This window comes from Ptiloglossa arizonensis, chromosome 7, assembly GCF_051014685.1.
Source record: "Ptiloglossa arizonensis isolate GNS036 chromosome 7, iyPtiAriz1_principal, whole genome shotgun sequence".
Lineage (NCBI taxonomy): Eukaryota > Metazoa > Arthropoda > Insecta > Hymenoptera > Colletidae > Ptiloglossa > Ptiloglossa arizonensis.
The window spans coordinates 13596794-13612478 of NC_135054.1; the positions used below are offsets into that span (position 1 = coordinate 13596794).

Genomic DNA, 15685 nt, shown 5'->3' on the forward strand with positions numbered 1-15685 from the left:
ATCACCGACCATACACCATCCCAAAAAAAAAAAATTCACAGACATAACAGCAGTACTGTCCATTTGCTGGTACCAAACGAAAAGTACTGACCATCTTTGCCGATACCATTTGGCCCAAAACCAACGTTCTTGTTTTTAATTTATTTATTTGCTTCTTTCTCTTTCTTTTCTTTTCTTTTTTTTTTTTTGTTTGGTTAGATACTCCTATTAAACACACTTACGGACTCGTAACTACCACAGTGACATAGCAAATGCACGATACCATCACCACAACACCAAGGATATATATATATGTATATATATATGATATATGATATGTATATATATATATATAGTATATATATATGATTGTGTCGTATACCCGTACATATATACACGCACACACTCTGCCCGTGTATGCACATATATACATACACATATACAGGATACATCCATCAATAAGAAAGTTGTTCGTGTTCTAAAGAGTTACCACTCACTACGCTTGCCAGACTCGGAAATAGAGGGATGCTCGCTTCGTACGCCTATGTACGACTCGACGCGCAAAAATTCTTGCAAACGTGCATGCACATCTCCCTCGATTTCTTAGACGACACGTGTTTCCCGTCGCGTTGCCGGATCGATTCAAAAGAAAAACGTTACGTGGAATTCGAGCGATCGCGAACGATCGCGTCGAACGGATCGCGAACGAGAGCACGCGTTTACTTGTTGCGCCAATGGGGGGTATATTCGTCGACGCGCGTGGAACTCGCCCGGCGTTTCGACGTGCAACGGGAACACCACGTGTGATCTAATTGGAATTTTGATTGTAATGATAGATGTTTGTAGGTCTTACCATCGAGTCCGTCGAGCATTTCTGGGGGATTATGGTGTTCGGACGATTCAATCCCTGACACGCCATCGCTAAGCGCGCCCGCCGTGGCACCTCCTTCGTCTCCTAGCAGTCCAACTGGATGTCCCTGCACACGAACACGGGCAACCGTTATAAATACCACCGAAAGAAACAAATTCGTCTTTGGCTGATCATTTCTATGATATCGAGTTCCCTGGCTATTGTCGCGTACGTGTTTTATGCTCGATCGATTCGTCGAGTTAATTTTTGAACGAGAGGAATCTACCCGGACGAGAATTCATGTTTAACGTTTAAATACAATTGAAATCGGTTCGATGAAATAAATGTATCGAAAATAACGCGAAGTAATGGAAGATACCGTTGGTAGGGAAATTAATTCGAACGTATTTGAATATCATCTACAAAGTTATATTCGAAAATTAATTTATCGATTCTCGAACGTTGTTTCATTTTTTTTTCATTTTATTTTTATTCTTTTTTTCAAAGTCAAAGCACGCATTTATGAATAAAATGAAATCGATATTGCTCGAATGCATTTTTAAGTGTAATACTTCGACCGAAATGTACGGATAACGGAACAAAGTTCGTGACTCTCGTTGACAATAATTCGTTGGATTTTTAAGTAGATGTATTTATAAAACGGAATCAATATACTTTGTAATAAAAATATTCAACTTTTTATTTAAATTCAACGCGATAATATCCATCACAGAAGCACATCACCTCAAAAATGCACATGCTTTGGCATTCCTTGTCTTTCTAACAATATTTCAAAATTAACAATGTACATTAATAATTAAAGTAACTTCGTAAATAGAATTACATGAAAAATATGCTCGAAAGGATATGTAATAGACATAAATTTCAACGTATCCGATTGCCTCCTGAAGGCACAAATATTCTTTTACATTAAAAGCTAAAAATATAGCTAGAAACTACGTAAAATATATGCATGTTCGCGCCATTAATTTTATAAATAGATATTTGCGTTTCGAAACAACATTGAGAATAAAAACATTTTTAAATCTCTGCTAACGTAAAATTTGTCCACTATATTACTTTATTTAGACTAACTATAATTTAAAAAAGAAACTTAATTTTAGTCGATTAATTTCAACAAACATTCTATGACTCTTAATTAACGTAAATAAACATATGATAATAGAGCTAATTATATTGACATCGATATTGTATGCATTGCCAATACAATATGGCAACTTATTACGGTAAAATTTTTCAGATAGAGCAATCGTGTATATATAACAAGTATAATTGAATACTATATTTTTAATTTCGCGATTTTTTTGTTTACGCGATTGAAAATGTACGTACGAACGGTTGATAAGAAAAATACAAATACTCTGAAAAAATATACCGAATAAACAAACTTGTTTATAATTGTAATAACTTTAAAAATTCAAACGAGAGAATGCATTCCTCAATTTATATTTATAAATACTAAATTGCATATGCTCTTTATGCTCCTCTAAATTGTATATTTACGTATTATTTCAATATAAAAATAAAATTGAGTATGATATAAGAAGGAAGACAACTCCGATCGGAGTTGTCGAGTTACTGTGGCACAAACATACTCTTATTAAAATACAACAAATAAACATTCGTACTTCGTAAAAATATTAATGACTGACGAATTACTTACACAGTCTTCCATAATTTCGAACACGTACATGCAGACACAACCTTATAATAATTGAGTGTAAAAAATGTTCCATATTTTTGTTTAGCAAACGTTTTCTACGATACCTGTGGTTTCTTAATAATCAAAATCGTGTCAAAACCTTTAATAAAGCTGATCGCATGCTACAATTAAGATGCAATTACAGTGCAAAATTAACAAGTTTCCATAATGTAAGTATACGTTTCTTTTACTTCGCTTTCTTTAGCGACACACAAATTGTGTGCCTTACATTTATCATGGTGATTCACGATTTCGAGTCTAAAATTACCATTCCCTGCAGCAAACGATGTACGTATTTCAGGAATCGAATCGCTCCACTTCCTACAATATTTACAAAACATAAGATTTGATCTTTCGTCGTACTGAAGCCAGGAATACATATCTAACCAACCGACTTTGAATCTACCAGCCTTTCTACTTTGAGGAACAGAACGTTGCGAAATATTGCACAAAGTTGATTGTATTACTGACATTCCTTGTTGTTGATTCATTATTATAGACCTATGTATATTATTCTCGTGTTGAGAACTTTTAATATTCGTGTTTTCTGACATCGATTTGAATTGCGGTTTCAGTATTGGGTTATTGCTTTTATACGAATACGAATTTAAAGGCACGGATTGATTTTGTGAAGATTTGTGGGAATTCCCATAATATTCGGATGTAGTCCCTGATATATTGATAGACAGAGAACCTCCAGCCATGATAGTGCTTTCACGAGAAACTTGTATCACGGCAGAATCTGGTTGACTTTGGGTCATATTCTGAACATCCATAGTTTCGTCACTCTTCCCATCTCTCTGAACCTCCCACTCCACACTAGTCTGTCAACAGAGAAGGAAAGGATATGTGTTTAATCAACACATTTTCAATTTTGCCTTTTAGCATATTAGAAGACAATTTTGTATCTCTATTTAGTCATCCCTTCCTTCCCATGTCTGTTTGGACTGAGTAGTTGTAGGAAAGTAGTAGAAAATCATTAATAATTATGGGAACAGTAACGAAACTATATTTTTGGCACGTTATGCTCGATATGTAGCATGATTTAACGACTACCTTGAAAGCTGTACACGAAGAAATAGTTTTCTTCGGTAAGATAAAGATCGATTATAAGATATTACGATAAAAAGAAACAATCTGACATGCTGAAATAAAAAGAGTACATAGTATAAGAAATATATAGATTTGATATGAAAACATTGATACTAAATTGTACATTACACCAAAACTACTTTTCCTTCAATATTTTGTACGCGTAATAAATGTTGATAAAAAATTTTCTTTCGATAACAAATAATTTATGCACTTGGTTCTAAAAATATTTGTAAAATACGATCTATAAAAACAATGGTCGAATATTGTATTAAATTATATACAATTGTATGTTACAAAAGAAAATGGCACTTTTAGAACGAGTTGTAAAAATATTTAAATATATAGAAAATGACTGAATGTTTTGATTAATAAAAAACGTAATTTTGTTTAGTATTTGTAGTAAAATGATTAAATCAGTATGTCCAGAATTAAAATTGAAACATTAAAATTTTAATAACAAACAAGCATACTTGTGATACGAACATTCAACTATATATTACTTTTTACTACAAACTATTTACATGCTACATATTATACTATTGACATGCAATATAACTATATTTTTACTAAGATGCAAGGAAAATTTAAAAAAAAATCACTTACTGGGAGGGAGATGTTGTCATGGAAGTCTGGTAAATGATGATCTAACTCTTGCTTGATAGAAGGTTGCGGCTGTGATGCAGGGGACATAGGTCGACCACCATCTTCCATTTCACCTCCCAAGGCATTATTTAACTTTGGAATCACAGGAGGGCTTGATTTGTAACTACATTGTGAAGATGCCTGTAACCGATAAATCAAAAGGAAATGCATTTTAAAAGCACTAAAACCACTTGTATTTGTGGTCTATACAAATATCTCACATAAAACGTGTAATATAAAATTTAAACTTTTGTTTATGTAAATTTGTACATAGTATGATCGAAAATGTGTTACTAAGCAAATAAAGTCATGAGTCATTTTTCATTCTGTTGAATATTAATGTAAGTTTTATTAACCTTCAAATTTACGAGAATAACAAGAATTCTCTCAAGGCATAATTCTGTAAAATATTGCAACTTTTAAGGAGAAATAAACGATGAAAGCTCCGATATTATAATACTTTGTTCGCGTATTAGAACGCATGAACGCAGATTAGCTTTTGCTTTGTACTTCAAGGTTACACGTAGAGATATTTGGAAAGCTGTGTAATCATATACATATGTACTTTATTGATAACAAAGTACGATCATTATCTTCGAATTTTAAGCGCTACGGGTAACAAAAGTTCGCAAGTATACATGTGACGTGTTCGCACGCACGCATGCACGAACGCACGCGCGCAAGCACGCGGGAGCATATGCTTTGAAAATATTTGTCGGAAAACAATACAATTTTTTCGATCTAACGTTCCAACTTCTACATTTGTATATATTACTAGGTGTATATAATTTTCAACATATTCCGCGAAAATAGTACCCGAGAAAAAACTCAATAAACAAAAATAGAACAAAGTTTTAGAAATTTGTTACATTGAAATGTATAAAACATATTTCTGAATTTTAGCACATACTCTAATTAACAATATTAGAAAATACAAACTGTCTCTTATTACAAATTACTCTTCAAACATGGCAAATAGGGTATTTAATACATAAAAAAAAAATTGTAGGAGATCTTGTAAACCACCAGCAACAATTGGAACACAATTTTCTATATCATTAAATGCATTTATAAATTTATTATAAAATGTAAATTTAAGATACATTTAAAGAAATAAAGAAAATTTTTATACCACTGGTATGTTACGTCGACAAAAATGTATATAAAAACGTTTGTAGAGTAATTGTCATTATACAAGTATTAAAAAGCAACAAAAATTGTAGTAAAGCAAAAATATGCAACATGCAGATTACTTGGAGCAGAAATACAGGCCTAACGTTATTTATAAATACGGAGCCAGGATACTTATCTACGTAGTATTTGATGCAACGTACCTGAGAATCGGACATGAACCGTTCACTGGGTGGACCACTAAGGGAAACATCGTAGCTGCCCGAAGCCTTTCTTTTCCTCTTTTCAGGAAGAGGCTGAAGGTTAGGCGAATCGGTATGCCTAACACCGGTTTGCGTTTCTGGTTCTGGTGATGGACTTTTCTCTTCTGCCTTGTTATTTACACTATTATCGGTGAGGCCTCTAATCTGTAATGCCTCGGCTGTTTTAAGGAACATCGGTAGTAGATGCTGACTAACGTTAACTTCTCCCTTATACATAAAGTGCAGCAACGCCTTCATTTCCGTGTCATTGACATCCTTCAGGAATATAATTGGATGGGGATGGGTATTCTGGAGGAAAATGCTCTCAAAATACGGACTGCATGCAGAGAGTATCGTCTGGTGTGCCTTGAAAGTCTCTCCAACACACGCCAGGGTAACGTCGCAGAGTGCCTCTCTGGCAAGTAAGGAGCTGAGAACGTCTGTGAGGTTGGCTGGATGATTGTTCCACCGTAGACAATACTGTTGGTCCATCTTGTCTATCTCCAATCCCGACCCTACAACCAAACTAGCTGCCCTGAACTGTCCACACTAGAGACTTTGATCACCCTGACTACAGAATGACTCCCTAACCCTTAAAACGTTAACTCACACGCCTTCTCCACGCACACTCTCCTATATCGACTTGACGATATCTCCTCGGAGATTATATCGCAACTCTAGACCCACACAACTTCCTCCGTGCTTCTGCAAATGTGCCACATTGCAGTATAACTGTAAAACCCTTCAGGGTTCACGCGTCGCTACTATGCGTACCGAAAACATTTTTTTCGCATAACCTCGGCAACCAACAAATTACTCCGTTTGCAATTTCACGTCGACAAGTGTTGCGAAAATTAAAAGAAGGTTAGAATATTAATTGCGACGCAGTACGTGTCACCCACGGATATGATAATACCCAATATTCGAAGATAATGTTTTCAGCAATGTCAATATTCGCGAGGCTTGGGCGCCATTGTCGGTCGTGCTCGTCTAGCCACGAGCCTTCTCGCGAAAACTCGATTTGTTGATGCTCGATTTCTAACCATTCAAACACGCTCCACACGCGGCTTTATTTACCTAAACCCAGCGCCAGCTAACTAACGCACCGTATACACTAACGACCGGGGTTTGTTTATCGTTTCGACGATTACTCACCTTTCGCAAACTTTTTGCCATTACAACGCCACCCGACCCTTAACGTCCACTGCCATACCAATCTGCCAATGCCTACGGCCTTATTTTTAAAATACTTTTGACCTTCGTGCATCTGCCGTGGGGAATGGCGCGAAGGGCGCTCGAATTCAAACGCGACTAGCCACGCGGCAGGATTTCTTCCAACAGTTTCGACTCAAGTAAGCATTTTCATTGCCGTAAACTCGTGCAATTCTGTGTCTACGCTATCGTAGATATATTTACGACATAAAACGCGACAATGTACTTGAAGAAACCGTCGTTTACGACGTTTATTCGTCTCTCGGGAGACAGAAAACCTAACCTGTCTCGTGTATTTACCTTTTTCGTTTCAAATAAAACTTTTAAATAGAAATTAAACAACGAATCGTACACAAAGATACGATCGATTATCGAGATATAAAATAATTTCGGGCATAAAATCCAACGAGACCATTCGAGATACATAACCTATCAGGATTATGATCGAGTTTATCTATTGCAACGCAGAGGCTATAGATCGTAGAGCGAATATTGAAATAGATAAATAGACGTTAAATTTAATTACCTCCTACACGAACGTCAAGATAAATGCGTTTTATCTTATTGACTGTCCGAAGCGCGATAATTTAATAGAAATTATGCTCCGCTCGGTGAATGTAAATACTTTCCTCGCTGATAGAATCCCTATATTGTACTACCGGAAGTGTAAATAAATACAGCCTTTGTGTTCGGTGCTAAAGTTCAACTCGGAACTTGAAATGTTTTCCCAATGACCTCACGGACGAAACGAATTTATCGTGTTCCGAGAAATGTTATTATATTCGTAAAAAAATTGCCAAATAAAGACAAATCCTTATCGACGAAATATTCTCTACTGTACGTATCGCGAAACGTTACGTATTATATAACCGTTACACGGAAATTTCCAACCCTTTGTAAAACGTAACGTACGTATTACGCACGCGAGAGTTTTAAATTTATCTATCATCGTACGTTCCATTATATATCGTACCGTACGAGTGACTCGCGTGGAAAATTTACGAAGCCTCTAACAAACTCTTTGAGACTTTGAAATCCGTTATGCCTCGGTCGTTGCAAAACCGTGAAAAGTACCTGTCCGAAAGATCGCTCGTACGCTTTCATCGCGGCCGGTTCCAAACGATACGCGGTTTGCTCTCGTTTCTTTTTCTTTCGGTGAAAACGTGAAAACGTGCACACGGGCGCGCCAACACGTGTACACACGAGCAGTAGGGATTACATTTCGCGGAAAATCATCGAGTGTAAAGGGGTCGTTCGGCTTCATTTGACTGCAATAAACGGTAATTCGCGCAAATCGCGAGCCTTCTGATATTAATTTCGACCGTCCGCGAGCCGGACGATAATCGTGTTAACCATACGAAATCAATAATAGGTAGCGGGAAAATTGGAAAATCTCCTTAATCGGTTTTCGAATATGGATTTACAAGCTTTGCCCCGACCATTAACAGATTTAATCCGCGCTTTGATTGGCACTGCGCAAAATTACAATTCGCGTGCTTCGGTCCACGTCGAAGATACGGCGGGGGCGTGTGTTGGTAAATAGGAGTACGGTGTTATTAAGCGGATATCGCAATGAGCGCAATTGGATTTATCACTGTCGCGTTTCTGAGGATTTAAAACGTTAACGCGAGGCCTGACGACGATACGACGTACGCGTTCAACGTCCAAGTCTCTACGTGGAAACGTACGAAACGATTCACCGGGAGACGCGGTGGCGATTCGTGTTCGGGCAAAAAAAAAAAAAAAAATATATATATATGGCGAATAAATCGCCTCGTCGCGCCGCTCGCGACGAAGCACCGAGAAATTTCGATCCCCGGTCGATTCTTGCGCGTGTCCCCGACGCACGTGACTCTATTCTCGGAAAATCCGTCGCGACGTTTTCTTTCTCCTATCCGCGCGTTTCGCGGTGGAATTAGCGAACAGCGCGTAACACCGGGCTGAAGTGTAATCGTATACGCGGTATCGGGACGGATTTACTCCGCGTTCCGTGTACGAGAAATTCTCACAAAGGAACACCGATCGTGAATACGCGAAACGAAACGGTTTCCACTCGGGTCTCCTAATCGCTTCGATTTCGTGCGCGGTTCGCTTCGTGAAGGAAAAGAAAAAAAAAGAAAGAAATGATCAAAAAACCGAAACTCGTCGTCCGGTTGACATTAACAACACCGTTCTACGATGGAACGAACAGTTGCGCAATCAATTATGCGAACCGGTTCCTCGAACGAGTTCCCTCCGCGGAGACCCGAGAACGATCATCGCGCTTCCCAATAAATTTTCACGGGCCGAAATATCGCGCGACGAAAAGGACGGGACGTTCGTCTCTCGCGACGAAAGTCACGAGCGTCGATTATACAAGCACGGTGAGATCAAAGATCAACGCTAAGGACAAACACACAGAGGAAAGAATAAGCTTATCTGTGACAAGGAACGGACCTGTAGATCCTCCACGCAGCTGGGTTACCGGCGAGCATCACCGTTATCTGCATAATTATCTCGCGGCGGCCTTGACTGCTCTCCACGAGGAAAACACGTCGGAGCCAGGCATCGCGACGTATCGTGTGCGCGGGCCCCGATACGCCGGCCGTTTCACGGCGCTAGCGCTGCGAAGATGTCGCGCGCACGAGGCGACGCAGCGCGGCAGAAAAATGACGTTTCTCTCCGTCTCTTCCGTGCGGCTGGGAGATCTTCAGGGACGATCTTCGCGCGATGCACGCCGGAAATGCAGCGGTGTTGTCTACGCGCGCCGTCCCACCGCGCATGCCCGCGCGCCGTATGCGCGCGCATCGATACGCGCCGATCGGACCAGACCAATACATATATGTATATATACATATAGATATATATATCGTTCCGCGGCACGAGCGACGACGACGTGGTTCGGTAACGCGTTCTCTCGTTTCTTTTCGTTTTTCCTTTTTTTTTTCCCCCCGTTTTTTTCTCTTTTCTTTCCTTTTTCTCTCGCCAGAGTACACATCTCGGCGAGTATACACGTGCGGCGCGCGTAACGGGTGGGGGTTGCGTGTACGCGGTGTGTCCACGTAGCTCGACGACGCATCGCGTTGGAAAATTCGCGCGTCGTATACGCGCGCGTAGAACAGGGACGACCGTGCGCTCGGCACGGCGATCGAACCGCGTAAAAGGCAGCGGTCTCGTTTCGCCCGAGAGAGAAAAATTTGAAACGCGGACGGTAAGAAAGTCCGCGTTACGAAATACACTGTCTCGATGAGAGACGCGCGCGCCTGGTGCGCTCGGCCGTGCATTTTCCCGGCGACAATACAGCCGCGCAGCTCAGGAGGAGAAAAGAGCACGCTTTCAGAGCGTTTGATCTTCAAACGCACAGGAAGTTTCTCCTGCCGGGAGTACCGGGAGGGGGGGTAAGGGCCTCTCGTATTGACGTACTTACGCGCGTTTCACGGTACGCGTTACGGTTCCGCAAGTATGAAAATCGCGAACGGTGCTTACACCGCAACGAATTTTCCTCCCTCATCGTTCGGTGGGTGAAGCGGTGTGGGGGTGGGGGTGGGGGGGTGGCGATCGAAGCTTCCGATCGATCGCGTCTGGCGAGGGTCGGAGCTCCGTAATAGAGGCGAAGACCGAGGAAAGAGACGACGAGATTTCGCTTTTTCGGTTCCGTTTCCATCTTTTTCCCGGAACGATTGAGCGCGAAAACGCGTTGTTTGGCGTCGATTTATGCCCGAACCTTTCCCCAACTCGCTTAATAGAAGCCCGAACGGTCAAAGCGACGGAGAACGAACGATAATCGGTTCCGGTGGCTTCCAACCGCAAAAGTATTTTCGTCGCGGCGATCATTTTTTTACTTTAATCTACGCCCAACTCGAAATACGAGGGTCGGCTACGCGCTCGCGATAAATTATGAATCGCTCAACCCCTTTTCCCTCTCTTCTCGTCCATTTCCAACCTCCCTCTCTTATCCTCTGCATCGCGGTAGATTAAAAATTAATCTTGATATACCGTTATTGCAATATTTGTCCAACGTTACGGCTCCATGTAAGAAGTTACGGGTGGTTTTGTATTTGCATACGGAAGAACGTTCGCACGAGCGAAATATCGGGCAAATAATCGCCCGGATATTCTTATAAAAAATGGTCCCCTTCGTTCGAATTTTTTTTTTTTTTTTTTTTTTTTCTCGAGAAGAATTCTCGCGTCGGTTGAACCGATTTTTTTTTTCTTTTCTTTTCTTTTTTTCTCCTTTTTTTTCGACAAAGTTATAGGCCACGATTTTTCACAAAAGTTTCCTCCCTCGCTTCTTTCTATTTTTTTCTTCTTTTTTTTTCACATTTTTACATTTAAATCGGGATAAACGAGTCCCGATCGAGAAATACCATTTCGCGCGTTTCGAATTCCCTCGCTCGATGGGCGAACAAGTTTTTCGCCCGTTCTACGAAAGATACGAACAAACTCCATGAAAATTAAATAATGAATCGCGTACCGCCGCGTTCTTGTTAATGATGCAATCTTGGTAATAACTAGACTGAAATTGGAGTACGTAACGAAATGTAGCGTTCGTTCGTTGCATATACGAGTAGCAATCGCGATATAAAATATAATTTTGACGTATGTATTTTCCAGCTCATAATCCCATTTCGTTGCACTTTCAAATTTGCTAATATCAACGGTATCTACGTATATATTTATCGTCGAGGACAATCGGTTCCGATTATTGGCTCGAGAGACAGGGAGGCGAGTCGGGGATAAAACTCTCTTTTAAATTTTCTTTTCTAATGTGTAATTTTACGAAACGTTTACGCGTTACCTGAAAGTGCATTGAATTACAAATCTACGAAACTTTCTTCAAAAATTTTCGATTCGCGTAAAATCGATGGGAATCCGCTCGGCCAAAGTTAGCGGAAAAGATATGCAACGACCAAAAAAAAAAGAAAGGAAAAAAAACAAGAAACTTTTATAATTCGCATTAACGTTGCAGCCGTTAAGTACGGATTTTTTTTCTTTCGAAAGACTTTACGCGCCATGGTCGATGGAATGTAAAACCATGGGGTGGAAACTTCGAGCCAGTGTATAAAATCGAAACATCGAAACAAAAAAAAACATCCATAAGCTCGACAATATGTATATAGATGCAGATTACAAAACATTCTTCCATTTTTTCCCCTTTTTTTTATTTCGAACGGTTTGGCGATCGGATACATCTTCCGCCAGCCGGGCTGGAATAGCTCCACGTGATTGGCCGCAACTTTTACGCGAATCGACATTTTCCAATGAAACGCAACGGATTTCCAATTCAACCTGTATACTTTTAGACAACGGGTAAACATTTTACAAAATTACACTTCTCTCTGCCAAAAGAAAAAAAAAAGAAAACAAAAAATCCAAAAGCTTCATTTTTACATCTGACGTCCCCTCTGTCGAATTGGTACATTTGGAAATGAACGAATAACAAGATCGAGGAACGAGCGGCAAATAATTCGAAACGTTGTGCACGAATCTCGATAAAACTACCCTCGATGAACATTAGACGGTGAATGTTTATCAGGTTTCCGATCGATGGTATTATACAACGCGATGTCAACGTTTGTCCGAGCAAAAGTCGGCTCCTCGCGCAAAACGCGAGTCGCGCTCGCGTTTTCGGCGCAAATTACAGCGGTCGTAAAGCGCGTTGGTTTACCGCCCGCGTAGTCGAGAAAATTGACAATCGCGTTACCGCGTGTTTTTGTCCGTATCGGACCAGTTTATGTTTCAATTGAACGTTAAACCGATAAATGCAGTCTAGTTTACAGAGCACATTATTGAAATCCGTTAAACTATCCGGTTCCGTGATCAATTACGGAATTTCACGGCGTGTATATTCTCTCGCCCGAATTCTACATATTTCCTACGATCGATCGACGAAACCGTTCACCTTGTTTTCGTCGATTATTGGAAAACGTTGCCCGCGGATAACGAAAGCAACGGGAAAACGCGATCTTCCGAGTTCCAGAAAAATCTAAACACGGTTCGGAAGCGTTCCGGGACGGAATCGAGGGAAACTTTATATGCGTTTCGAAACGTTTCGGAGCGCTGAAAAAAATGTAATTGGAAGCTTTCCGCGGTGGAATTTGAGTAACGTCTAAACACAGTTCGAAACGTTTCGTAACGTTGAAAAAAATCTAATTGGAAGCTTTTCGCGGTGGAATTTGAGTAACGTCTAAACACAGTTGGTAGCGTTTAGAAGCGGAGGAAAAATCTGAATGCGGTTGGAAGCTTTCCGCGGTGGAATTTAAGAAACGTTCGAACACAGTTCGAAGCGTTTCGTAGCGGAGGAAAATTTTCAAGACGATCGGAAGCATTCCACGGTGGAATTTAAGAAAAATTGAAACACAATTGGAAGCATTCCGGAGCGGAGTTTAAGAGAAGTTTGAAGACAGTTGGAAGCTTTTCGGAGCGTAGTCGAGGAAAATTTCTACGCGTAGTTAAACAGCGAGCGTTTCGGAGCTCGAGGAAAAATTGAAACGCGGAGAATCGTGAGCGTTTCGGAGCGGAAAAAAATTTGAAAAGACAGTTTCGAGGGTTTCGGAGCTCGAAGAACGATTGAAAGGTAGCGGATCGCGAGTGTTTCGTAGCGTGAGAAAATTCGAAAAGATAGTTTGGAGAGTTTTCGGAGCACGATCGAGTAAAATTTGTAAAGACAGGGTGGGTCTCGCGGTGGTGGTCTCGTTCGCGTCTTAGCCTCTCCGTTGGGGTTGAATCGACGGAGGGAGGAACACGCGACGCGATGACTCTGGATCTCGCGATCGATGGGTCCCGTATCCGATAGGCCGTACGCGGCCCACGGAATAGGCGCGTATCTCCCCTCTCGGCGTGGCGCGTGCTGCCAGGAAGGACCGAGCGCTCTCGAACCGGGCGTACATCGCGTTCGAATCGCACCGGTTACGGTACGCGCCTCGCGCCTCGCGTTACGCGTGGATTATCTGAAAATCGACGCGCCGATTCCGTCCGTGAGCGGTTCTGGCGCATCGTTACCTGGTTTACTGAAATACGTGAACATGAAATCCCCTGCGCGGTCTCCCGTAGCCGGTCGACGCTGATCAGAGGAGGATCCCGTTGATCCTCCCGCGGAAGATCTTCCGTGGCGATCTTCCGTGGACGATCTTCGTTGCCCGGGGCTGCGCGGTTTCTTTCTTCACGCGGTTCCTCGCTCGTTCTCCGCTTCACGATGGAATCGTCTTCTCACCCTCATGGACAGAGTACGTTCGCGCACACGACAAATAAAACCCGGACGGCACTCGTTCTCGGATCGGTTTCGGCCCGATCTTGGCCTCGCGATCGCGGTCAACCGCGACGTGAAACGCGACGCGCGAATCACCGATGGTTCCTGGGCTTCGGTCCGCGCGAACGATCCTCGTTGAATCGGCGATCAATGGCCCGCGATCGAGGACCGAGTACCGTAACGCGTCACGATTTATCTCCGCGACGCGACGCGACGCGACGCGACGAAACGCACCGACGACGACGACGACGACAACGACGACGACGACGTTACGGAACGCGAACCAGGAACCGTTCTCCGCGAGGGAGGAACAACAAAGTGGCGTGTGTACCAAGTTGGCCGCGGAGCGCGACTGAGGCTAGGGGTGGCACCGAGAGAGAGAGAGGGTGGCGTGGATGCAGGTCGACGTGTACGCTGCACGGGCACATCCCCCCTAATGAATGCACCAGGCATGTGCGACGGATTTTATGTTCGCCGCCGCCGCCGCCGCCACCACCGCCGCCACCTCGCTCACCCCTTCGGCCTTCGCCTCCGCAGCCACCAACCGAGAATCGGCCGCCACCCCCGTCGCCCAACCTCCGCCACCTCTCACCCCACCCCGCTGACCCTACCTGCCACCCTTCTTCCTTCTCCTCCTTCCTCTTCCTCTTCCTCTTCCGTTTCACCCTTCCTCCTCCTCCACCACCTCCTCCTCCTCCTCCTCCTCCTCTGTTTCTCTTTTCCAACCCCCGTAACCCTTCTCTCTCTCTACCAACCCCCGTAACCTTTCTCTCTTCACGAATCCCCCCCTGTAACTCCCTGTTCTCTCTCTTCCAACGCCCACGGTACGATGTTCTCTCGCTCCCGCGCAGGATCCTACCGATCGGTCTCTCTCCTATCCGCGATCCTCGTTACGTTTCTCTCTGTCCGAGGCGCGATCGTCGCGCCCCACGCGTCTCCCTCGCTCTCGGTCGCGTCTCGCTTTTTCCTTCGAAACGAACAGCGGGGCCACCACCCAACCGGAGTCGCGTTCAAGCCCGTTTTCGCGCGCGGCACTCGGTGTGTTGCACTCGCTGCAGCGCGGTAGAGCAGACGCGCGCCGCTCCCCGGGAAGCCACCAGCGTGGGCGGTTTTGCCCCGTTTGCCGGTAACCCTCCGCTCCTGGGGCTGTGCCCGGTTTTCGCCACCTCCTGCGTGCCTGCGGACGTACCCTGAACCCGCGATTGGTACGCACAACTCACCCGCCCGTACGCGAATCCTCTCCTGCAACCTGGCTCCTCGCGGGGGTCTATCCCTGTCCCGCTCTATCGGTCTCTACGCGCTCTTTCGATACACCGTCTACGGTTCGGCTCTCGGTGGTCCCCTCCCCCCTCTCCTACTCCTACGGCCGGTTTGCTTTTGCCCACCCATCTTCGTCGCGCCACCAGGCCCCGTCTGTTTATACCCCCGGTTACGCTCTGCGCGTGTTCCGTTCATCTTCGTCCGCGAGGCAACCTCTCCTACCTCTCGGTTGCACCCTTCCCACCCTTGCGACGTCCCTGTGTTCGAAGTTGACCACCGAGAACGTCGCCGAGGGTTCTGCGGTTTTCGTTCCCGAGTTCCTC

At 43.3% G+C, this 15685-nt stretch overlaps 1 protein-coding gene across 10 annotated transcripts in view; it reads right to left on the reverse strand.

Annotated features, from left to right (window-relative positions):
• The window catches only part of LOC143148830 (zinc finger and BTB domain-containing protein 8A-like), an 85880-nt gene extending 71401 nt beyond the window's left edge, over positions 1-14479 (reverse strand). Inside the window, exons 1-5 of one of the 10 annotated variants that reach the window (XM_076315547.1) lie at positions 6437-6766; positions 6273-6367; positions 5624-6177; positions 4251-4430; positions 2183-3376 (exon numbers count right to left, since the gene is read on the reverse strand). In XM_076315547.1, coding sequence (XP_076171662.1) covers positions 2705-3376; positions 4251-4430; positions 5624-6154 — 1383 coding nt within the window. In that variant the 5' untranslated portion in view covers positions 6155-6177; positions 6273-6367; positions 6437-6766 and the 3' untranslated portion in view covers positions 2183-2704. Of the gene's footprint in view, positions 1-832; positions 957-2181; positions 3377-4250; positions 4431-5623; positions 6178-6272; positions 6767-6817; positions 7354-7400; positions 7581-9310 lie in introns of those variants that run through there. The other 9 variants (XM_076315554.1, XM_076315552.1, XM_076315553.1 and 6 more) reach the window with 9 other exon arrangements.
• Between the last annotated feature and the right edge of the window lie 1206 nt (positions 14480-15685).